General features: G+C 34.4%; 1 protein-coding gene across 1 annotated transcript in view; it reads right to left on the bottom strand.

Moving 5' to 3' along the window:
• NCAM2 (neural cell adhesion molecule 2) overlaps nucleotides 1-26442 on the bottom strand; it is a 339691-nt gene that overhangs the window by 78965 nt on the left and 234284 nt on the right. The window contains exon 10 of the mRNA XM_072852963.1: nucleotides 12631-12781. Within this exon, the coding sequence (XP_072709064.1) occupies nucleotides 12631-12781 (151 nt within the window). The remainder of the gene's footprint in view (nucleotides 1-12630; nucleotides 12782-26442) is intronic.

Here is a 26442-nt window from a genome sequence, read left to right as displayed (position 1 = left end):
GCCAAACACTGAGTTAGATACAGAGGAAATTGCTGTTTTGCAAACTAACCATGATTTTCAGATCACAATGCCAGTAGTGACAAGAAATATCTGTTTACTCACTGTTTCCCTGGATAGCAGGAAGAGTTTAATGGTCTCTACAAAATTAGAGGGAGTAGATCTTTCCCTGCTCTTCTACTTATGTCTTGGGTAAATAATATTTTTTGTCTATTGAATATTTATTTATTTATTTATTTTATTTTGATCCTGCTTTTACTATATTTTAAGAGTATTAAGAAAATATTCTTTATATTACTGAAAGTCAAGGAAAGTCTCTAGCACTTTAATTCCAAAAGAAAATTATCAATTATAGCTGGTGTCATGGTATCTTTTGTTAATATTTAAAATACATATGTTTATATTTTTATTTTGATAAATATCTCCTAAATGTTTCTAGATGTGTCTCTGGAAATTCTATTCTAGTCTTCTCACAAATAGTTTAACTTTAGGCTAGAAAATTGCTAATAGGTCTATAAGAGACCAGAACTGAGCATATTTAACTAAGTAGTAAAATCTAGCTTCAGGAATGGTTTAAAACTACTTCCTTGTTTCTGAAGTGCATATTTTCAACTTCTTTCTGTGTTTGCCTTTGTCAAAAAGCATAACTTTTTGGTGACATTACGCTGCTGCTGCACGCATACATACAGGCTTTGACCAAAAAGAACTGTTAACAGTAGAAGTTTTAAAGCACAGATCAAGGCTGCTACATTGTTCAATGCCAGCAGCATTTTTTAAAATAACTATTCAGCCCTTATTTTTGTAGGAAAGCAGTGGTTTCATCCAAACAAGTGAAGCATGTCTTCCTATGAATTTATTTACCAGATACAGGAGCTCATCTTTCTTTTCCAAATGTTTTAATAAGTAATTCTAGTGCTCCTTGATTTTCATAGACCTTTAAAAAATCCATATTTCATCATCTAAACAGCTTAATGCAAAAATGGACTATCAAAGAGTCTTCAGGATGTGACACCTCACACTAGTGGAGCTCTATGAAGAAAAAAGCAAACTGCATATGCCTGTTTTATGGTTAAGTATGGTCAGGAATCTCAGAATAGCAAGAGTCAGAGCCTTGGCTTCTTCTCTGGAAATGAAGTTAGTGGTGGTAGCCACTTGAAGAAAAACTGCATGAACTTACTTCTGCCTGACAGACAGTTTTTGCACCTAATGTGTTCAATGTATGGATCGGAAATCTCATCAGAGTGTTCATGAGGCACAAAATGTGGTTATTTCACAACAAATTTTAGATAAGCACTGTCTTCCAATGCACAATTTCTCAGAATACGTTCACTCCACTAATGAACACTGGCATGAATGTGCAAGATAGAAAGACGTTCTGTCTGAACCTGACTAACTTTCCTTCCTAGGTAACATCATGTAGTTTGATGCTCTCTGTTAATTTAAATACACGTGGCAAACTCATATCCTATTTAAAATGTCTTACAAGTCAAAAAGTAGTGTACACTTCTATACTGCAAGTACAAGCATTTAGGAGAATAGGGACTCTCAGTTCAGACTGCTCTCTCTTCTAAAGGTAGATTTTGGATGCCTATAGTATCTGTTTATTTATATTGTAAAAGAATAGGTGAGTTATGGACTGCCATCTATACATGACTACAGATACCAACAGACAGTTTTAAAATCATAAAACACAAATAGGACTAAAAGTCCATCAAATAAAGATATATCCCAAAATCAACAACTTCCAAACATAAAGCATTCCTAAACAAAAACAGCTTCACATTTTCCCTCTCAAAAAGTCTGGGTAAAAAGGCTTTGCAGCCATTTCCCCAGCAGTCGAAAACTCCAACATAGCAAAAAGAAGAGGACACAGGATGACTGTGCTAATGGCTTGATTCAGACAAATTATCTTAAGTCAGATGATTTTTGATTTCCTAGTCAGGAATAGATTAAGATACCTGGAGTGATGTTTCACACGAAGAAAATAATTCTGGAAATAATTTTTTACAGTACTAATAAAAGTTACTTTACATTTCTTATTAAAAAAAATGAGTTGGAAAGGAATAACCGGTTTATAAAGAGATTTTTTTTTTCTTGTGTGCTCATCACTAACTGTAGTATATTACATTTAAATGGTTACAGAATTAGTATTTATCAAACAGAAACACACAATATGTTTAACATAAAATAGAGCATGAAAAAATAACAAACCTTAAAGCCAAGGCTTTGAAAACATAAGGTTGACTATTTTATATGTCTACAAAATCTGATCCCTCCAGTTTTCTAGAATAACTAAGAAACAAATTAAGTTAATAAAAAGAACATTTATCAAGAAATGTTATCAAGTGAAAATGAAGTATAACCAAGTAGAAATGAAAAGGCAGACCTTCTTATATGTTAACATATGTTAAAGATACTTAAATGCAACACATACTGTATAAAAAGAAAAAAGCTTCCATGCAGATCAGTGAGAAAGTTAAAAACATTAAAAAATAAAAATATGCTCTGCTTAGCTTCTATTGAACTCAGAATTAATTTACACCTGACAAAAAATAAATTCAGGGTGTAAATGAACTGTTCTTTTAAATCTTTTGTACATAAAGTACCACCAGTTAAGACAACATAGTGGACTTCTATGGAGCTAAATACAGAACTAGGAGCTTGAATACACTCCATTTCTAAAAAAAGCAACCGTGATGATATTTATTATATATGAACTTTATGGCACTCTACTGAAAAAAAAAACAACCAACCCTGCAGAAAAGTACAAAAGCTACTTTTCATATTAGTATAGACACACAATAAATCATAGAATCATAGAATGGTTTGGGTTGGAAGGGATCTTTAAAGATCACCTACTCCAGCCCCCCTGCCATTCAAAGTCCCATCCAACCTGATGTTGAACACTTCCAGGGATGGAGCATCCACGACTTATCTGGGCAACCTGTTCCAGTGTCTCACCACCCTCACAGTAAATAATTTCTTCCTTATATCTAATCTGAAACAACACTCTTTTAGTTTAAAACTGTTGCCCCTTGTCCTACACTACAAGCCCTGGAGAAAAGTCTCTCTCCATCTTTCTTATAAGCCCCCTTTACATATTGAAAGGCTGCAATAAGGTCTCCCCGGAGCCTTCTCTTCTCCAGACTGAACAACCCCAACCCTCTCAGCCCTCTCAGCCCCGAGGAGAGGTGTTCCAGCCCTCCGATCATTTTTGTGGCCCTCCTCTGGACCTGCTCCAACAGGTCCATGTCTGTCTTGTGCTGGGGACCCCAGAGCTGGATGCAGTACTGCAGGTGGGGTCTCACAAAAGGTGAGTAGAGGGGGAGAATCACATCCCTTGACCTGCTGTCCACACTTCTTTTTATGCAGCCCAGGATACGATAAAGTTCATAAGTACTGTTACAAGCTTGAATGGTGAAAGATGGAGTATTATTTTTGAGAGATGAGGCAACTCAAATGAAAAAGATGCCTAGAAGGAACAAAGACTATATCACAAAGGTACAAAATTAAACAAAACTATTCAATGAGAGTAGGATTCTATAAGCAATTATAACTTTAGAATGGTGTTTTAGAATAGTTAATATTATGGCACCAGCATTAGCTAAACTCAAGCTGTTAATTTTCCCAAACAAGAAAGAAATTGACAGGTCAGCACTCCAATTAGAAGTGGTTCTGGATAACCTGCCTAAGAAGACTATGTAAGAGAAGCAAACTCTGACCTGAAAACTGTCTCTAGCATTTAGATATCCTTCTTACGTATAATGTCTGAGAACAGTGACTCAAGAACAGACTAATACATCATATGTCTCATCCAGAAGGTAATTCAATTAACGACTTCAAAGATCCAGCTCTGGTGTATGTTCGGCATTATAAACAAAATAGGATATGGCAAATTACCTGATTCAGCACATGTGTCCAGACAGCTATAATAGCAAACTAGTGTACAGAATCAGATTTGCACTTCTTAATTTAAGAACATAGGTTTTCAAACTTTGGCCTATTTGTTCCTCAAATAGTTTTTCTGGATCATATAATGAAAATATATGACAGATTGTCAGATCTAAGATGCTGGGACATTTCATGTAGTATATTACTGGAAAACTCTCTTAGACGGTTAACACTGGCATAAGTTTCCCATCATGAAGGACTTTAATAAACCACATCCTCTAGCAAATCTAGCACTTTCCTTGCCATCCATCCTGTAAAAGTACCTTAATTTTTTGTAACTCTGCCACAATTTGGTTAACAGCCTTCTATTTTTCTCTTGTATATTCTCCCGCATACCTGTTTTGCAGTAGTTAATATTTTGCAATTACTAGCTTGTCCTTGGAGATAAAGTAGAACCACCTCCCCAGACAGGTACAATAACTGTCACATAGTCCTTGTAACAAGAAATATTAGAAAGACTTAGCAAATGAGGCCAGCTGATTAGATTTTAATATATAATCCTCCTTAAAAGGAAGATAGGAACTACAGGTTTCAGGGTTACTAATTTTCAGTTTTACTGCTACTATCATGATCATGTGGCTGCAAGGAAAAACGTGCAAGATCTGCATGTGAACTTTCCAAATAGAAAAGCAAATGAAACTTATCATATATTAGGTTTTAAATTGCCATGATTATTAGCTAAAACCAGAGGTTTTTTTCAGAATCCACCTCATAATTTCAAAAGTTTGAGATTAGCAGTTTTGCAGAGGTACATGCTTCTTTCACAGCAAGTGAGGAAACACCACTCTCAGTAATGTTTCTTTTCCCCCCGCCCCATTCTCTTAGTTCCTCTCAAAATGCACTACAATAAAACATTGATGTTCAATAGTATGATGGACTATCTACTAATTATACAGTTTATGCAAGAATAAAAGTCCCTGCTTACTGGCAAGCAGTACTAGTTCCTGATAACCTTGACTAGGATATTATTTTTAATATCCAAACACCATACTAATTTCTTCATTTCTATAAACATAGAAAAAAAAATATTTACCATGAAGATAAAGTATCTTTCTGCTAGATGCAAAGTATGTTGTTGATAATGGCATCTTTAACCTTAACAAATGGTGGGCAACAAATGCATGCATAGTTTTGGAGCTTTGTGCTTCCAGAGTCACAGAAATTCAATGTATCTATTTTTCTTTGAATTCCCCTTGACATTAAGGAATTGTATTTGGTTGATCACTTTAAAAGAACAAAAAAAAACCCACCACAAAACAAAACAAACACAAACCCCAAGAAGTTTTAGTTTCATAGAAATATCTGTTGTGAATGGATAAACCTGTCTAGAATTATCTAAACCTGTCTAAAATAGGAGAAGAAATTACAAAGAAATCATAGCTAGGTAAAATAAGCTAAGTATGTAAATAGTGATGTTTAAAAGAAACTGTCTGCATATATCTATGGGTCATTTTTTATGTCAGTAAATCACTAAGAAAACTGCCCATCAGAACTAGAACAGGAAGACTCCCCCTCTAGATCTCTCACACTACCAGTAATTTTTATTTTAGTAATAAAATGATCAGGTGTTGTCAATTACTGACACATTATTTTTGAATGGCAGCAGTTTGTATCAAAATTTGTATTGTTACTTGTATTCCAGGACAGAATTACTGGAATAATTTAGGATGGCCAGACTTCTAACACCATATATTAGATCACATAATTCTCTTATAGACAAAAGTGGAAAACTGCAATGCCTTTCTCAAAACAGGATCCTAACCCCCATCTCTCTTCCTATCCTACTTGTCACATTTTCAGAACAAAATCCAGCTTCATATCTTTACCTTCTGTATTTTCCTACCTGTCATCCTTACCCCACAACATGCCTCCTATTGATATCTTCCCTCCATTCCCTAATATCTATCTATCTACCTACCTACCATCTCCCATATTTCCAAATCATAATTGTTGTTCCTATATGGAGCAGGGACTCTCATCCTCATTATCTCTTTACTTAATTTTTACACACAGTGCTGTCCAGAAAACAACAACAAAAACCTCTAAGAAATTTTAAGGAACATACTAAAAATCCAAACAGCATTGCTGAAATTACCCTGCATATCCAACTCCATTTCCAACACGTGGCCCCCCTAAACCTATACCTTATATCCCTCAGACCTCCAGTACACTGTGCTCAAACTCACCCGGTATTTCTCTCTGTACTTTAGCCCTATGCTGCTCTCAGTGTGTGCGGCAACAGCAGCTCAGAGGAAGGCTCTGTGGTGCAGAGGGACCTGGCCTCAGATATTGCAACCAAAGCTACATGCCTCAGGTTTACTGTAAACTATACTGGAGGTCTCTCTTTCAAGCATGTGCTAACCTAGTGACTTCAGGATGCTCTGACATAACTGAAGACTACTTAAAGATACCAACTTCAAGTAATGCCAAGTATTCTGCAGTTAAGGGAAGTTAATTGAGAAGAAAAATACTGAGGTTACAAATCTCAATTTAAGATATTTTGTTTTGTTCAAGTTTCAAAGTTTCAATGTCACATCTATCATACCGCCTGATTATGTTCTTCATAATTCTCAGATGTGTTGCTTCTGCTCTGCTGGACCTATCTTGGAGATACAGAGAAGTACAAAGGCCATGTTGCCTTTTTTTCATTCACAGGTCATCATTGTGTAATATAAATTACACTTAACGTAGTATGAAATGACTTGCAAAAATCTGTTGTATTTTGCAAATATGAAAACCAGTTTAAAATTTACGCATTAATTATCAATGTAAACATTTAATATTTTTAGCCTGTAAGACCAACTCATGAAGTGATCATCTTCAAGGAAACATCAGAAAACTCCTTCTTGCTTTTTTTTTTACCTCTACTTTTCACAATGGCATATGTGAAAAGTTATGTCAGTAAGAAAAGATGCTGAGGCATATATACCTATTAATAAAATGAGTAAATTATTAGAAGAGAAACAGAATAAAACATAAAATATTTTATTCATATTTTATTCAAATATTCATTCAAAATTTTTCTATTAAAATAAAAATAGCTAATGTTATTAAAAATCTACTTAAAATGACATCAAGCTCATTGCAAGGTCAACAAAAACATGCAGTATAGAGCTCTATTAGGTAAAAATTTAGAGAACATGAATATCACATTTTAACAGTCATTAACATATATAGGCCAAAAGTTTTTAAGATGGAATTTCTGTTCTAAAGTATGATTACACCCTTTGGAGCTAAATAATAGGTAGATTTACTATACAGATGAACAAAGTATAATTTTAGCAACTTTGACACATTTATTATTGCAACATCAGAAAAAGACAACAAAGATGTACTCATCCCTGCTTCAGTACAAGGAGTTTTGGTGAAACGGTTTTTGCAAAGTGACTTGATGCGATAAACCTCATCTTTTGCTCAGAATTCAACATTCTTATCCCCTTTAAGTCACTGCAATGGCATACCAAATTTGCTTCTATGCAAGTGCACAAGGTAGTCAAAGAAGGAAAATTTTAAATCTTACAAGTAACATTCATGTGCTCCAAAGTCATGTCAAAATTATGATGTATTTCATGATGCTAAAGATTAACCTCTTCCATCTTTGCTTTCTCATTTTAAGCTATAAATTTGACAGGAAGAAATGTAACTAAAGCCAATGCCAATAGTATTTTAACAGAAAAGATGCAAAATTTTCCAGAATATTTCAACATTTTGTTTCTCTTGATCACTTTTCCTGTCATTTGTCCCTTTCTTAGGTCATACCATTGTGTTTATCAGTTTTGTTTTCTGGCTGTGATATCAAGATAGGGCTGGGCCCCCATGATTGGAGGGTGAAGGGAGGGTGTAAAGAAGGGAGGGTGTAAAGAAGACAGAGCCAGGCTCTTTTCAGTAGTGTTCAGTGACAGGACAAGAGGCAATCCCTTCCTACCTCAACCATCCTGTGATTCTGTGAGTAGTGACGGGATATTGATACAGTGATTTAACAGAAAACGAATCCAAAGTATGAACTGTCTGCATTTATTGTAATTAATGACAGCAGTAGGCAGCTGAAACTTTTGTGACATCTGTCACAACATTTGTGACATCCTGCACACAGTAGTATTATTTTCACTGATTCAAAGCCTTGCTTCCTTGAAGGTAAATAGAATTTGTAGCTCAGTTTGTTCAACCTGCTTTTAAGTAATGCTGTATATTTTTGCAAAGATATAAAATTAAATAGCATGAATCCAAAGCATTTTCATTAACCACAGTGTAATATAGCTAACTAACACAGAACAAAGTGAAAAGCCTAAAAGACTAATCGACTCAGGAAACAAAGTTCAATACTGTAACAGTAATGAGGTTGATTTCAAATTGTGATGGGAAAACAAAAAGAAAAAACATTGTTTCTGATAAGCAATATAGTAGTATAATAAATACTGCACAGGTTTCTTTACAGGTAAAGACTATGCTGCACATGCTACACAATTATTTTTTTTTGGTACCACTGAATGTTGGTACTTAACTAATAAGGAATATAACTACAGAATTCAGGTTCGGATGAAAACCAGTAGTAAGAAAAAATAATCTTTGGAAGACACTTTAAATAATTTAAACGGGTATTTTTAGAAATTGTTTTCTAAGAAATCATGTTTGTCAACCACTCACATGGCTGGTCTCATACAAAAATGTACATATGTACTGAACGCAATATGTTTGTGACAGTTGATTATATCCCAAAACACTAGTCTTTGTGTACAGTAAGGAAGTACGCATTTTTGGACCATCCAGCATATTTAATAACTGCAGTACCAATATTGAAACTTGGGAGTTTGAACTGAATTAGAGTGATGTGAAAACTGGTAATTGCAGCTACAAAAGACTGTAAGTTAGGATGCTTCCCAAGTAGTATATAGAAAAACAGAGACTTTTCCAAATAACATGGCTTAATATATTTTCTCCAGTAACAGGAGTATTCTACAAAGGAATTTGCACTTGGTGATACAGAGCAATCAGAGAGACCAGCATCTTACACAATGTGTGCACCTAGGAGTACACAATTAAGTGCTGGGAATACTTCTGACTGTGTTAATGACGGTTTGAACACAACGAAAGGAAAACTTTAAGGGCAAGTGGAGAGACACTTTTAAGGATCACAGACTGCTGATCATTACTGGCTTGTTTAAATCCTTTCCAACTTAGTAATGCCATCAGTGCATCCTAACTAAGAATAATACTATGACGAATGATGACCCAGCATATCGAATGTGTCAAAATTATGATTTTTCATTCTCTAATGCTAATCATTGCAGTGAATAATCTGTGGAACCCAAGAAATAATGTGTTCTCTCATGAGAATTTTTCTTCTTTTAGTCAGGCCTGTATTGTGCTTTTTAAGATTCCTTTATATACCTAGCATATATTTTTCAAAATAATTATGTCTCAGCTAAAAAGACAAAAAATACCATATAGAAATGTAAATATCTGCATAGGAAAACTGTAACTTTGAAAGGCATCTGATAGTATTGTATGTACAAATCAAGTTGTAATTCACTGGGATATGTACATTTGACTTCCTCAGGCGTTTCTGAAAACTTCATCTTAGAGTATCTCCTGCTTTATTTTTTTTTATCTATTTCTATCATGGTTTTTATTAAAAAAAGAAATAGCTATTTCTCTATCTATGATAAATATATAGCTAATCACTACAGACACATCTTAATACCCAATACCTAGTACACATCATACATGCCATCACAGGAACTTTTCAATCAGTTACTTCTATTATTACTAATTATTATTATTATTATTATCCCATACACACTAGGCTTCATATGTGTAATCAAATTTTGCAGTTAATGAAATCCATTAGTAAATAATATTTAAAACGGTATCTTTCTTTTGCATATCATTTTGATTTATTTCTCATGCTTAATATAAGGAAAACTAAATATAACTAAATACAAAGATGACTTTGTAGGAAGAAATCCTTATAAAAGTCTCTGGGTTCCCTACAATTCATGTCTGTCTAGCATTTACTTCAGATAAAAGGCAGGGTTAACTGTGCCCAATTGGTATCAAACCTGATAATCTCTTCCTGTCCTGGACAACTGCTCTTATCATCAAGAGTAACCCCAACAGAGAACAAGGATACAGTACAGAAAATCTGTGCAATCCTACTGTCAGTTTAAGTCTCTGATAGGGGTCAGTTAGTAAAAGGATGAGACAGTGACACCAGAGTGCTCTGTGTCTCCATTAGGCCTGTTTAACTGCACTGACATTTAAGGATGTGATGGGAGCATGCTCCTCTCCTGATGACACAAACTGTCAAATGTATGAAAACATATAAAGAAAACTGCTGTAGTTTTTTTAATTAACTTACAGAATGGCATAGGTGCATTGATTACTCCTATCTAGGAACTATGGAACAATATAAACAATTCAATCTTGCTTATTTATTTATATTTTAATTTTAAAATAGTTATTGGTGTTTATACTAGAATATTATTAAAAATAATAAAAATTCTGCTAAAATGGCTCACTAGTGATTATGCAAAGAGCCAGCCATACCTGAAAAAATTATTCTCAAAACTGGTTTTGATGAGAACAAAACCAAAATAATTGAAGTGAAAATTAAAATATTTGGAAGAGTTTTATGCAATTTGGTAAATTAATATTTGGGAAAAAAAGTAAAAAACCCTGATTGCAATGTTTGTAATTACAATTAACATGCTGAAAAAATATAACTTGGAAAATAATACAAGAAGAGTCAAGTCATTTATTCAATACCAACTTCACAGAATGTCATAACAATTCCCCCTGTCTTCCCATTTTGCTATGAGAATACAAATTAGTTGTTTAGTTTTTGAAGCTGTACCTTTTGCTGAAAGTCTCTAGCCTGCAACTTAAAAAGTGAAATAAGTGGAATGAAGGATAACTATGACACTTGCTTCATAAAAGAACGTTTTTGTAGTGTCTACCAAGGTATAAATTCAGACTTAAAACAATATGCTATTCCATTTTCTCATACACTATATTTGATTGATTGTTCCCACACATATTCAAAATCAAGTCTGCCATACAATGAGAATATGTTACTTTTAAATTCTTAGCAACTGTTCTAAAACTTTCACCCTGAAAGGTGTCTTAGAATAGAATAATGTATTGTATCAATCCAGATATTTTGTTATGCCCTTTAGTATGAATTCTGTGCTGCTAATCAATTCTTAAACTTCAGTTGCCCATGTTTCATAAAATGTGGTGCATCCTATATCTCTCTTCTGAATATAAAAGGTATTAATATTTAAAGTATAATGGCTACATAAACTTAATTAAATAATATATTTCATATCACTATGTGTAGAGTAGGACAGGATTTTACAGGAATTTTACAGGAACTTCACTGAACTTGCATTTTTATCTAGTAAATTTTTTTTTCCTTTATATATATAAAAATTAAATAATTATCTGTGCACCAGTGCACTCATTAAAGAAACAAATATAGTAAATTAATATGTTCCCCAAAGAATACTAATATTTTGCAATGTTTCAAACTCCTTTATATGTTTATTTATTGAAGAGTAGCTTTGTTAAAGCTATTAATAAATACTGTATTTATTTCTCAGGTCTTCTGGGTTGGCAAATCTCTCCATTCCTAACATCCAATTACAACTGTGACCATTTCTCATTTTCCTTTAAGATTTATTTCCTATGTCATAATGCATTCCTTGCCTGCCAAAAAGACAGAAAACGCAACTGTATACTGAAGTCACTTTCAGAACTCCTCAGGAAATCCCTCAGCTGATAGTCTGCAACTGTTACTTATCGTTCTGTGCCAGAGATCCTATTTCAGCTTCTATCTTCCCACTGGAAAGACTTTTCCTGTTCAGAGTCTCCATCTCAAACAGGCTCACTCAAACTATACTGCAAATGTAGAACAAATGTATCTAGAAAATCTCCAGCAAAATAGAACAACAATGAAATATAAAAGAAGGATTTGTTTTTTTAGTTTTTTTAAGACCTTTGCTTCATGAATGTGAAGAACAGTTTGAGGAGACAATTTTCCAATGAATTTTTGTATATTTAAAATTGATATCCTCTGATTGTCTTCTATAGCATCAGACTCTTCTCTAAGCAAAAATAATCTCCTTTTGTCCTGGATAAAATTCAAGAGCTTTGAATAAAGCAGCCTGCCATAAAGCAGCCTGTCTAAAAGAGATTGTCACAAACTTGTGAACTCCAGGAAGGGTTAAAAGAAGGGCTAGAGACTTGTTGGGGATTAGTAAAAGAGAGAACTAGGAAAAAAACAGAAGACTTTGTTGAATCTTAGAAGGTTAGGCTCAAGACCAAGCTGTTGCTTAAATCAATCCTTACATTATCCCATTGAATACATTTCACCCACAGCAGTATCCACTAGCCCAAAGATTTGAAGTTATTAAGCTTAGCCTTAAGTAAGTGGGTAATACCACTGGAATATGATCTCAGATGAAATCCTGTCCTGCTTAAATCACCAAGAAGGGTCTTGTCAACTTCAGAAAAGACAGGATTCCTCCACAGGATTCAGTTTCACTAACTACAGAAGGACATACTTTCTTAAATTATGCAAGTTTAAACATGAATTACCAGGAAAAACTGACCTTCCATTAAGAATGTACTTTTTTTCTTTTAAAACAAATTTAAAAGAGAAAACAAAATATTAGAACTTACATTCAATATCAAGGTACATGCTCTTTTGGTGCCCACCAATTCTACTTGCAGCTTCACAGTCATATCTCCCTGAATCTGACAACTTCACATCTTTAATATGCAGTGACGATTTTCCATGCTGCCCTTTGACTTCTATACGGCCATCTGGGCTCTGTTTACATTGATTCAGGAAAAAGAAAGGTTTTATATATATATGTATATTTATGTATGTTTTATATATTAAACACCATTGATAAGTATGACTGAAAGCATCTCTTCACCTATGGTGAAGTTATTACTGACAGCTAAGCAACTTCTAAATTTGTTAAATAAATTAAAAAAAAAAAAAAGTTGTTCTGTTTCTAGGCACTATAATTAAGGGAATAAGTACATGCTTAAAGGAACATTGTCAAGGTAAACCACAAAATGTATCCACTTATGACTGGAATAGTGAGCTACATACTCAAAACCTGTTTATGATCTCACTCATTTGGTTATGATGCTGCAGTTAATGAAAATGCACACATGTAAAATCATAGTATCTTATATTACAGTTAGCGTTATCTCTCTTGTCTGTAAAAATGTAAATGTGAAACTGAATAGAAATACCCCACCCAAACAATGATCAAAACACAAATCCAGTCATAGATTTATTTTCATTATTCACATTTTTTTGTCACAAGCTCATGATTGTTAAAAAACATGATCCATAAATGCAACTGGAATTTCTGGATTTCATTTCCATACAATTACATGGGAAAAGGCAAGGAAGAAAAATGAATGCTGGCTTCTGATTTTCTAGAACATAAATTTTATATTTAGCAACTTCATAAAAATCCTCATCTATAACACTTCCCCACCCCCTCCCCAAAAACTATTTGAATTTCAAGAGTATAAAATATTAGGGAAAATAAAATAAAACAATTAAAAAAATTCCATTGCTTGATACTTCAAATTTCATGGAGTAGTATACTTGAGGAAAAAGATGTTATTTTTAATCTGGTTTTGCTCTTTACTTGTTTTGTAGCTTTGGGAAACTTGCTTTACTTCTTTGTTTCACTTTTTTTTGTTTGAGGAAAAAAAAAGCTGATTAAAAATACTGACTTTTACCTACCTTCATTATTGAGGAAGATGGAAAAGGGAGGGAAAACCAGTAACTATTTCACTGTATCACATTTAAACTTGAAACATACTTTAATGTCCAATCTTATAAATACATACACTCAAGTTTACTGCTTTTTACACTAAATACTCACCAAGTGGCAGCTGATATTTAAGTGACTGAGCTTTTAACTCTGTACAATTGTTTCTTCACTGAACACAGGAAAAATGCACACAATTTAGGTTTTAAACTATTTGATGTAAGGCAGTAATATAAAGCATTCTGTATATCAGAATTTCTATGGAAGGAAAAGTATTCTGATCCCACATCAGAACCCAAGAACACTGAATTTTGTTTCCTGTGAAAACCTCACGGCATAGGTACATAAATTACAGTTATGGAATTCTAATGCATGAGCAAACCTAAACCCCTCTGGATTGGTAAAAATTAGTAACTAAAACCACTTAGTTATCTCTTATGTCATTTCTAATGCTGAAAATTCTATTTTCATTATACTTTTAAAAAGGGAAAGAGAAAAATTATGAAGTTATAGTAAACATGCTACAGTACTGAATGTCATGTTTTTTGGAGGGATTTCTTGGAATAATTAAAATGTAATTTCTTTAAAACAAAACGTTAAATAGCTTTCTAATGTCTGATCTATATTACAAGTACTTTGTATGACATAGTTAATAACAGTATTATTTACCTACGGATTATTTTCTTCTTTTTTAAAACATCAGGTATGTAATACAGTGGTAAATCTACATTATTCCAACTTAAAATGTACATACACGTCAGCAATTTTATTTCTGATTTTATCTTGATTACACACATTTCCCTAAGAAGTCACATTTGAAACTGTGAGAAGACATATGGTGAAACAACCTGTGACTATGAATCACATACAGTACTAAATACTGTATTAGTGAATCATTAAGAGCTACCCTTCTAAAGCACTAAGGTAGCTCTATACAATAGACAGTAGTAGCAGAGAACAGGTATTTTGAGAAAAATATTCTCTTTGCCCTTCCTTATTGTATATCGCAAACCTACAACAAGGAGCCAATTTTTTTCTTAGTACCTTCTCCTTGCACAATGGAAAATGTCTTTCTGTGAAATTATATTGACATATAGCTGTAACGACACATTCACTGAAGTTCTTCCATCAGGATTTTCTGAATTAGATCAGAGATTATTCAGCTAGCTCAATTTTCTGTTTCCAGTAATAGGTTATTAGAAGCATATATGAAAAAGAAAGAAAAAAAAAATATATATTCCAAATGGTAATTCTTCACTCTCTGAAAAACAAGCATGTACTCATTGTACCTTCTGGGCAGTACAGTCAACAGGACTCCTGTAAAAAGAGTTAAATTATTTATAATCCTCACTAAAGTCACTAAAGGTATATTTACAGAAGTATAAAATTTGCATTGCTATTTTGAATTTGGTAACAAAGGAAAATTTTATCAGTTCAATACTTACCCGAAATATTATAGTTCACTGTATAATTCACTATATGTTTCACTATAATTAATTCCAAACATTCCAAAGCACAGATATGAGTGCTAAGTGAAGTTTAAAAAAAGAGGTAATGAAAATAAACACAAAGATCCTTAAAATTAAATAGCTTTTACAGTAATCTCTCAATCTTGTTTTTGGTTTATCTAATTATTTTCTAATACTGCTGGAAAAAATTACTTTTATATGTACACATTTGGTCTGTACTCAAAATAACTGTCCTATGTTCTCATGTATGAGAAAAAGAATTCTATTGAAATAGAGATGACATAACACATCTTAGGTTTATAGTCAGGGCAAAAGCCAACCTAATAAGTACTCTGAATGATAGGAGATTTTTGCATGACCACATTGTCTATTCTCATAATCAAATATATGGTAAGAAACATTTTGAGAGGGATCTACTACGTTAAGCAAAGTGCACAAAACCAAATAAGACACGTAACAATTGTAGGCAAGAAAATTTGTCCCAAATGATCATAAAAATACATACTTACTGAAGTTAATTTCTACTTTTTCAAAACTGTCTGAAAATGATTACAATAGTCTCTTTGAAATTGCTTATAAAGTAATGTAAAATATATAATAAGATGTTTTCTGCTGCATTGCTCAGAATGCTTTTTGTCCTGTGATTTCTTCATGAACAGTTTAAGAATTTCTGTTCCCTGGTCCTATTCTGCAGATGGAGTAGTGCACAATTTTATTATTTTTTCTGCAAACATGGTGCAATACCTGATTAAAAATATACTGTATGGCTGACATTCCTGAACACAGAAATATGTGAAATAAAATAAGATTGCAAATACAGACCAAGAAAATTCCATAAATAAATAAATACATACATACATACATAAATAAAAGAAAATATTTTGAAGCAGTTGCCTATGTCTAGAGGGGATTCCCAGAATATGCTGGAGATTAACACATGCAAATGAAAAATGCTAGGCAGTATGATGAATTTTCACAAGGACTTAAAAAATACTAGTGTGGTTGTATTATATTCTATGGTATAAGTCAGTTAATAGTGATCTGGGTAAATAAGTCAAGGGCATATTATGACACAAAAAGTACAATAACAGTGCACTCATGCTGAAGCACAGCTAGGAACGAACATTAGGAACACAGCAGAGACACAGAAGTTTACTATGGCAAAGAGCATAAAGAAGCTGGGGCAAAAATTTAATATGCAATGTTAGCCTGAAGCAAAAAATGAAACCATGCTAGTTATATTTCCCCATTCTTGTAAAGGCATTTTCAAAACCAGAATATACTGACAAAGCAGAAGTCTGCATTCATACTGATCTATAATGTCAGTCATATTTAACTTTGAACTGCAAATACACAATGTCAAACAGGGGCATCCCTAATGTTGGGGTCTGTGACAACCAGAACTTTATAATCCTCGGTAAAATCTTTCTGAGGCTTATTTCCCTCCTGCACTAACTATGGAGAGCACACGTTAGCAGCGTGTCTGGCACCATAACACCCCAAAACAGGAAGAGGAAGAGGCAGCAGACATGGGAACATGAAGTACACTGCACCTGCCCAGTCCTCAGTAGAAATCCCCACCAGGAAAAAAGCATTGGACCTGCCACTGGTGACAAATCAAAATACAGATATAATCTGTATAAATTAATAACATCAATAAGTCTCAAGTCTGCCTGAAATGCTAATGGACACCTACTAAACTGGAATATTTTTCTTTTCCTTTCAAATGTTATAGTGGGTGTTTTCTGCTAGATTGAATAAGTACATGTGCTTTTATTTCTTAGTATTAATAAAGAGTATAAAAAATAGACAAAACAAAAACCTAGACAACCAGAACAGTCTCTGTGGTTCAATACTCATGATTTCTGTTCATTCACTGAATTACTCCGTATCACTGTGGAGCATGAATAATCAGTGAGGTCTGAAAACATGTGTGGTCAACACAGTTCCATACATATATACATATTTCTTTAGAAAGATCAATGAGAAAGTATGTTAACAGGTGCTTACACTCTAAGACATTGGAAGAATAATTTCAATAAACAGACCATTGTGTGTCCTGAAAATGGTAAAGACAGACAAGGTCTTCAGAAGTTACCTTTTTACAGCATTTTGGAAATCATCATAAAATCTTAAGAAATCAATATATTTTTCATCATTAATGTTAATCAGATAGTTTCACAGAATTCTTAAATAAAAGTGGGGTTTGGGTGTTTTTTTTCTCCGCACAACCTCATCACCAGCATAAAGATAAAACACAAGTTACAAATCTTCAGCAGAGAATTTGATAGGTACAGCTGACTTTGTGACTTTATCCACATAAAAAACATATTCCCTAAATTAAGAATTTAACATTTCACAAAAAAACACCTTTTATTTTGAATACTGATAGCAGTCTAGTTCTCTGTCATTGTCAAAGAAAACAAAATTGTTCTATATTTTACTGTCTCCAAGTAAAATTATCCATAATGACAACTCTGAAGTATCAAAAAGTGCTTTCTGGAAAAAAAAAAACCAAAACACAAAAGGGTGAGAACTTTCTGCACTTGCAATATTCTTACTCAGAATATGTAGCTTAACCCAAATGAATTCTACAATAATCATAAAATGTGAGGTATCTCATCACTTGAGATTAATTCTACAGATTCTGTAAAAGTAAATATATATTTTTTTATTTTGATGATATCCTTGTCATGCTATATATGCTATTCTACTCCCTGACTTTTTCTGTCATGCTCTTGCTTCCCGAACTTCTCACATGATTTGTAGTTCCACACATGAATATTCCCAAAGTCCTGACCGGCTGATGCTGACCTGACTGGTCGATGCACAGCTTCAAAACCATGTTCCAGAGCTCCCAATATCATCAATGATGATAATGGTGTATTTTAAGGGTTCCACATGCAGAGGAGGTATATGGTTTTCAGGGTATGATTGCTGGAGAGAATAGGGATGCGATGAGAGTACAACATCCACAAAGAGACAAGAACAGCTTCTGGGACAGAATAACTTATTCAGGTACCATGGAGTGTGCAATCTGCACAATTCCATTGCCATTGTAGTTCAAAAAGTGTAATTTCTCAGAAGAGGAGAATTAGCTGATTACGATGCTCAGAAATTGACAATCTTTTTCAATTGTAGAAAGCTGTACTTGGGGAGAGGTGGATGGTGTGATTAGAGGTTGAGTTTGATTTATCAACCATTTCTCCAACTCCCACTGAGGAAGTGTATCACCAAATGAGATGAAGTTGTATGGCTGCCAAAATGTGCATTTTGCGTTGGCTGAAAGCAAGAGTGGAAGGTGAGAACAGATGCAGAAATTGGTGACTCATTTGTAGCTGGATTTTGATAGTATTACTTGGATGGTTAGAGCAGCTGTGACTTTGTGTTGATTATCTTCTCTCCTAAAGAGTTTACCATTTGGCTGACAAAGTACTCCTTCATCCCTTGAAGTCCAAGTGCAAGACTGCAAGTAAAAAATCCCTACATTTGAAATCTAGACAAGTTGAAAAACCTTTGTTTGTTTTTCTTCTAATGTTTAAAGCTTATTTGTGATCAAAGTGCCATTACTGTCCATCGTTACACCACTGCACGTCCATTTTGCCTGTCACATATTTACCAAGTATGTCTTCTGACACCTTGTGTACTTTAGTGATATTTTGGACATGCATTGCATGTGTTAACAACAGAAAAGATGAAGAAACAGTTGCTTAGAATTGAGTGTTGTTCCTTTTGTAAAACACAGTGCAACACACTCAAGAACAGTCATTGTGAGAACATAGCGCTTGAGTAAAAACTTCAGGGCTTTTTCAAGTTCCTCCAAAGGAGCTGCTGCAGATGTACATCATAGAAGATCCTCACATGGAGGGGTGGGGGGAGAAGAAGGGGGAAAAAGAAAAAAGAACCTGTTTTAGTTTTATGCCTAGCTCTTCCTTCTTCGGATCAAATTGTCAAAAATTGCCAACTCGTGTTTTCTTGGTCATATTCTGAGTACGCATCACTGAATTTTCAAGGAGAAAACAAGTACTGATTAACAGAATCATCTTTGGAATTTCATTAATAACAATTTTTTTAGGAAGCTTTCTGATTTTGGGTTGTGTTGATATCCACATGAGAGGAAAACTTCAGATCACATACTTCAGGCTGACATTTCCTATATGTGAGATTTAAGCAGATCGTAATTGCTCATGAAACTGTTCCTTGAAGCAGCATGAAAGATAAGAACTTCTGAAACTTGGTATGCTGATACTAAATGATGATAAAATTCCAGAAGTCTATTAAATGTAAGTGACCAGCAATTCCTAGTCTGAAAATCTACCTTTGATGATGAGAAAGGGCTGTTAGTCACAACAGCCATCATCGTGCAGAAGCTGATGGAAGCTCCCTTCTGGATTATGGATGGTATATTCACAATATTTCCCATTCTCTTCAGGTAAATGTATTCTATCCATGCACCTGTTGGAGACAGCAGAAAATTCCAGAGTATTGCTACGTGCATATGCCTTAATGTCCAGTGAATCAGAATAATGCTACAGCAGTGTCTTGGACTTCAGTGATTTTTATAGGAGACCTTGTGATTCTTTTAGAACTGCAGCTCATTAAATACATATGTCAGCATGCTGCAAATTCCTGAATTTGTTAGGAATTTGTTTTTCCACAAGGAAGAAGTTATTGAAGAACCTATCGTTTGTAGATCTATAGTGTAACACCAGGGAAGTCACAAAAAACTAATCTTGAAGAAAAAAATATCGTTGTTTTGATTTTCTGTTCATCTGCAGACATAGCAGTTACTTTCAAAGAATTCGGATTGGAAATAGTAGCGGGTTCTATGCAGGTTGTTAACAGCATCTACAGTCTCAGGAAAAATGTATTCTTGAAAGCTTCATATAACTTTTAGAAGTTATGAACTGATATTTGATTGATTCATGCTAGCATTTCTTTCAAACTTAAGTTGTTACATAATGAGATGACATGGGATATCCAATATACCAAAACCACTTACTAAAACATGAAACAGAAAACTGAACTTCTTTCCTTGATCGGTTTTTACTCACAAAAGAACATGAAAGAAAAATAATAAAAGGAGAAAATATGATGATCAGCCATTCAAGATTACTTCTGCTAAAGATGAAAATCACAAGAAAAAAATGGTTGATGGTTATTAATGGCAAAAATATTAGCATCATATGAAAAAAGCTTGTAGAGGAAAACAAGCATTAGTGTTGGCCATAAAAAATAACAATAGTAACCACAAATGAGTGTTTATAACAGACATATTACAACTGTAACAATTACATATGTACTTTGCAATTAGAAATTCTGATTCACTCATAAATACTGTATTTAATGGTTTTATTCCTAGGAATTTTGCTGATCTGAATCTACTCCAACACTGCTATGATGCCATTAACATGGGTGACTCCGATGGATTCAGACCAGCAAAATTCTCAGGAATAAGACCATTAAGTACAATGTTCTCATTCAGTACAGACCTCACATAAAACAGCCACCAAAAATAATGATCTTACTATACAATTATGTCTTACTTTAGACAACCAAATCTTATTGTAAATTGATTCTTTGGATAAATGAGAACAAGACACAGGTGATTATACCCCAGCTTTGTAAATCTTTAAAATGGTTGTGAAGCATTTGTAACTTCAGTGCAAACTGGAGTCCCAAGGTCTTCCTGCAAAGGATGAGTAAGGGAAGACTCTAGCATAAGCACAGGGCTCCAAACATGTATCAGTATGGGATCTAGGACTGCTCAGACTTAAAATACTAACTATGATTTGCCAGAATTTATTCTTCAGTGATTACTCAATCTCTGTGCATCTGAACAAGAATAATCACTATTAAATATATACATCATCAGTAGCAACAAGTATCAAGTACGGCTATTCTGACTAGGAACTTCAACCTGGTCCTGCTTCTGTTTGGGTCAGTTGAAATCTGAAGTAAATATTACTTCAGCTGTAGAAGTAACTAGTATGGTGAAAATATACTACTGTACTACACCAAACTGCCCATACAGAATGAGTTACAAAACTGTGAAAGAACAAGGAAACATCAAGCACTAGGATTCCAGGTTTCCTTCAGGCAGGAATTGTAGCTCAATACGATTCTCCTATTACTAGTAAAGGCTCTGCACTGTTCCAGCAGTGCAGGGTCTTGGGACTTGCCAGGGGTTGCCTTGGTCTGAGGTGATTTCAGTTTGCTTTATGATTGTAAGTCCCTAGTCGTCAGGCAACTACCTGAATTTGTTTCCGCTTAGCTCTGTGCTAAGTACCATGTATGGCAAAGGTCTAACTAACAAACATTAGCTCTTTATCTTAATTGGGCTTGGAGAAGGCAGTTCTGTAACTTTAATAACTAACAGGTGAAAACAGTAAAAAAAAAAAAAAAAAAGAAACAAAACCTGTAGCTGGAAACCCACGAAGACAAAGCATGTAAGCTGACTGCAGTACAAAATGAACAAAAATAACTTCAAGTTGACCCAAGGCAGGGAAGGAAGCTGGTTAAGTTTCTTTTTTAAGGGGCTAGGGTGGGAAGTTAAGTCATTTTTATTTTCCCTTGGAGAAGAATTTAGGATGCCGACACATTGTCAACTCTTCTCTCACTTTTTAATTTTTTTTTCTTTTTTTTTGAGGAAAATAAGCACTGTCAACCTCAGGTCTCAGGGGAATACCGGACAGGTGACCATAACAATGAAAAGAAAACTAGGAAGCTTTGGTATAACAATTTTAAGTGTAATGTTAATTTTTGTTCCCTGTATTACTTAAATAACTTGGATTAAAGTGTTTGTATCACTGTAACTGGACTAAGAATAATTATTTGATTTGTTTAAACTTATAAAACATTACTTGGACTGATAACAAATTCTTGGGTAAATATGGGTTGTATGCCCCTCTTTCTCACAAAACTTTTCTGTAAGAATATAAAATAACCTTTAAAATGACAACTACTCCAAGAACCTCAAACTGAGCTTAATGCATTTGTATATACATTCATTTAATTTTCATAGAATTCAGGTTCAAAGCATGACATAGTTTAGCTTTAGTTGCAAATAACTGATGTGCTGAAGGTATGCAGTTACATAACAGAGAACAGCCCATACAGAGCAGCACAACATGTGCTTTCTTTGGGGAGGGGGGGGGAGGGATCACAATTTGAGTTTCTCTTACTGGTTTTTGTTCAGCAGTTGTATGCAGCTTGGGATCCTTCCCAGTTTTCTGTAAAGGTGATGGATATTTTATTAAAATGACTATGGCTAGACAGCAGATAGGAACTCTGTCTGGAAACTGGGATGAAGTGGAGCCCTGAAGGGGGATATATAAGCAACAAGGCTTCCTTAGGGGAAGGAAAGGCACAGAAAGCCAGAAATGCCTAACTTGAGTCATGAGGAGCAGGGGAATTGTCTGCAGGAGGACACAGATCCAGATCTCACAGATCAAAGTCTTTGCTCACAAACCCAGATAATTCTGTAGGGCCTTTTGCAATGGAAGAAACAACAGGAAATTATTGCAGTAGCAAGCAAAATGGAGAAAATGAGCTAACCTGGACATATCTGAAAGGGCACAGAAATATTTATTTTCAAGTTATTTTATTTAATTGGTATCATCAAATAGAGTTGCTCTACTTACATTTCTAAATTTATTTATATGTACAGATATAAATAAAAGAATATGCTGAACATAGTAGTCAAATTGGGTGAAAACTATTATGGAAAAATGTGCTGCTACTACAGTTTGAAACAAATTGGAAAGCAGAGATTGCAACATGGCAGCACAAAAAAACATATGTCATTCTGCTAGGGAAAGTATCACTGAGAAACAAAACCCTAGAACAAATCTATAGCTTATTTTCAGTAGGCTTACAGTATTTCCTACTCAACTGCACAAGTTAGGAAACTCAACGAGTATATATTATTAAATTAAATTATCAGAAGTTATGCATAGCACATTGCTGAAGAAGCAGATATGTAACAACACATAAAGTGAAGAGACGATGTGGATAAATTAATCACAGCTAAAAAATTAGTCCCAGCTCTAGGATTCTCAGGTATGAAGGCAAATTGGGAGGGAGAGTGAGGCCTGGAGGAAGATAACCAGTTTCTGGGTGAGGAAGGAGAGGAAAAAGAGGAGTGAGGATAAAAGTGTGAGAAACAGCCCTGCAGACACCAAAGTGGGAGAAGGAAGAGGAGGAGGAGGTGCTCCAGGTGCCCAAGCAGATTCCCCTGCAGGCAGTGGAGAAGACCATGATGAAGCAGGTTGTCCCCTTGCAGCCCATGGAGGTCCATGGTGGGCTGAATATCCACTCTGCAGCCCACAGAAGACCCCACCCTACAGCAGGTGGACATGCCCTGAAGAAAGCTGCAGCCTGTGGAGAGCCCACTCCGAAGCAGGCTCCTGGCAGGAGCTGTGGCCCATGGGGGACCCACACTGGAGCAGCCTGTTCCTGAAGGACTACCCTGTGGAAAAGACACATGCTGGAGCAGTTCTTGAAGAACTGCAGCCTGTGGGAAGGACACACGCTGAAGCAGAGGAGACTGTGGGCAGCAAATGACCTCTTGGTGGGCTGCTGGTACAGGTAAGAGTTTTCTTTCTCTTTTGTACAGCTAGTACCTCCCAACCTCTTATCCAAGAAACAAAGTTACGAATAAAATTGTCAAAAAATACATTTTCTGATGATATCTCATGAGCAAAACCCCATGTTATTTAATATTCTGGCATTTGCTACAAGGTAAATGATGCATGTGTAATGTTTTATGACCACACAATTTCATTTTTAAAATAAGATGACAGAGGTAATAAAGATAAAAGGACTAATCTGTTTATATAAATCTGTACATTTTCATACAGAATTTGTAAAGATTTTGTAACATAATTAGGGCATATCTGCTAAATATGATGACGTGTGAGTTCAGGAATTCTTAAAGAATGTCCATGAAGCTTAAAATTCTTAGAGGTCTTAATTTTAAATGCCTACAGTATTGCTTTTGGGTGAGATAGTGATACTTTTATCTCAATAGAGATTACTATAGTTTTGGTATTACTGAAATCACTTTGAATCTGTGATAAGGAAGCACTGATAACTTGTCTAAATAACTTCACATGTTCCATACTGTAAATATTATGTTTATCTAATCAGTATACATGCTAATTCTCCCCCCCCCGCCCCCCAAATTTAAAAGCTCTAAAGGAAGCCACCGTGGTTTCTGATGAGATTCTGTACTTATTTTCACATTTTCTAAATAAAAACAGAAAATATATATTGATCAACAGACCATAACTCCAAATGGAGCTTCTGAAATGTGCTGGTAAAATGGTATTTATTCAGTTTGGAATTCTACATATTCACAAAACTGTATTCTTAATGCAAATTTCTATATTAAACATCCACTTCTGCATACTATTTTAAGAAGAGGAACATTTATAGAGTACGTTAATCCAATCAATTTTTACCAAGTAACATAACTCTAAGGGTTTTAACATTACATATCAGCTACCTGTAAGATGTATTAAAGCATGTTAGATGATCAGCTTCCAGTAAGTAAAGATTATTATACGCTATTAATTCACTGACTTTTGGCATAAATATCACAGCTTGATTTGTAGAAGCAGAAATTTATAGAAAGACAAAAACCATCTTATCGTTGATACCATTATGTTATTGCAACATTTAGAAATTTTAATAATACAGGTTGAGTCCATGCATAGTTGGGAGTTATTTTGACCATGAATCAGAGCTCAGACCTATGATTCAGTTATGCAGTCCTAAGAAATATTGTTTGCTGAATTTCAGAAGCTGTCAGTAAGGGATGTCATTTTTCCCAATGCAAAGAAATAAGACTCTTGCATTATGCTTTAAATTAAGTTGCACAGCCTCCTAACTATCAGAAATGATGGACATACACTGGTCCATCAGCACTGTCATGTTAAACTGCCATAACTTGACTGTGTTTGACATCTGAGAACTGGTATTAATAGGAAGATAGTGTATGAGTCAATGCACACAGGGAGATGCTACAGTGAAAGTGTGGTAGGAAAATGTGGTTTTTAACAGCATACTAAGGACATTAATAAATTATTAAGAACTAATATTACACAGAGTTTAGATAATTTGTTAAACAAAACACACAACAGATTGAAAAACAGAATTCAGCCCACTCGCTTTCATCCTGGTTTTGCCACAAGTCTAAATAATTATTTTCTCCTAATATACAAGCGTATTCAAACTGCCTTTCAGGTCAGGAAAACTACTGACAGGTTTTAATAGCGTAAATACATTTTGCCAGCATTCCACTGCTGATTGTGTCATTAATTGTGCTCATTTCCTATGAGTTTCCACGGTACCTAGAAAATGTCACATTTCCAAAATCTCTGGAGAATGTCCTATAGCACATCAGTGAATACTACCAAATGACTCCAGTCTATAAAGTGTGGCCGTATCGCTTAATGTATCATCAGATGCAGGATCTCTATTTCATCAGACAAGTAACAGCTATTTGAAAGTTATTAAACTGTTAGCAGATAATACAACTGATACTTAGGCAGAAGCTCATGAAATGATCTTTTGTGTAGTGAAGGAATGAATGAATATTCAAGTCCAACCTGCATTGGTATCATAGGAAATGTTGGTCCATAAAAAGTTCCCTGATAACTTCAGTCTTCATTAGTGTAACAGAAGGAATATCATCACTGATGACTAAATGGAAAAAGCTAATATTGGAAGGGAAAGAAATGCCATTTCCAAGCTTGTATGCCTTTATTTCAGCCAGTAAATGCAGCACCACAAGCACAGAAAGTACCCAAAAATATCTACTTGGTGCATAGGTAGTACATAAGCAAATGGATTAAATAGGAGACATTTTTTAAGTTTGAAATATAAATTAGGTAGAAATAGGATTATCCATTTACAGAATGGATAAAAATTTTGTACTCAATTTAACTTTAGGTATCATGTTAAACAATTGATTAAATTAGTGATGTTCCCAAATAAACATCCTTCTTTCCCTAGGTTGTTTAAGCTTTTAATACAGAAGAGGTATTAAATTTTACATTTTGTTGGCTTTCTGTTGTCTTTAAAGAATCAACAACTTCGTCTCTGCTTACTTAAGGTAAAATTTGCAGAAATGAGAGAATTCTGAGCTACTGTAATACTAATACAGTCATCCACACAACATGAATACATATATGGATGTGTGTATGTAAAGCCATTTG

Source organism: Ciconia boyciana, chromosome 1, assembly GCF_034638445.1.
Source record: "Ciconia boyciana chromosome 1, ASM3463844v1, whole genome shotgun sequence".
In the NCBI taxonomy this organism is placed as follows: Eukaryota; Metazoa; Chordata; class Aves; order Ciconiiformes; family Ciconiidae; genus Ciconia; species Ciconia boyciana.
Note: the sequence above shows the minus strand (reverse complement) of the source record. Positions and strands in the feature narration are given on the sequence as shown.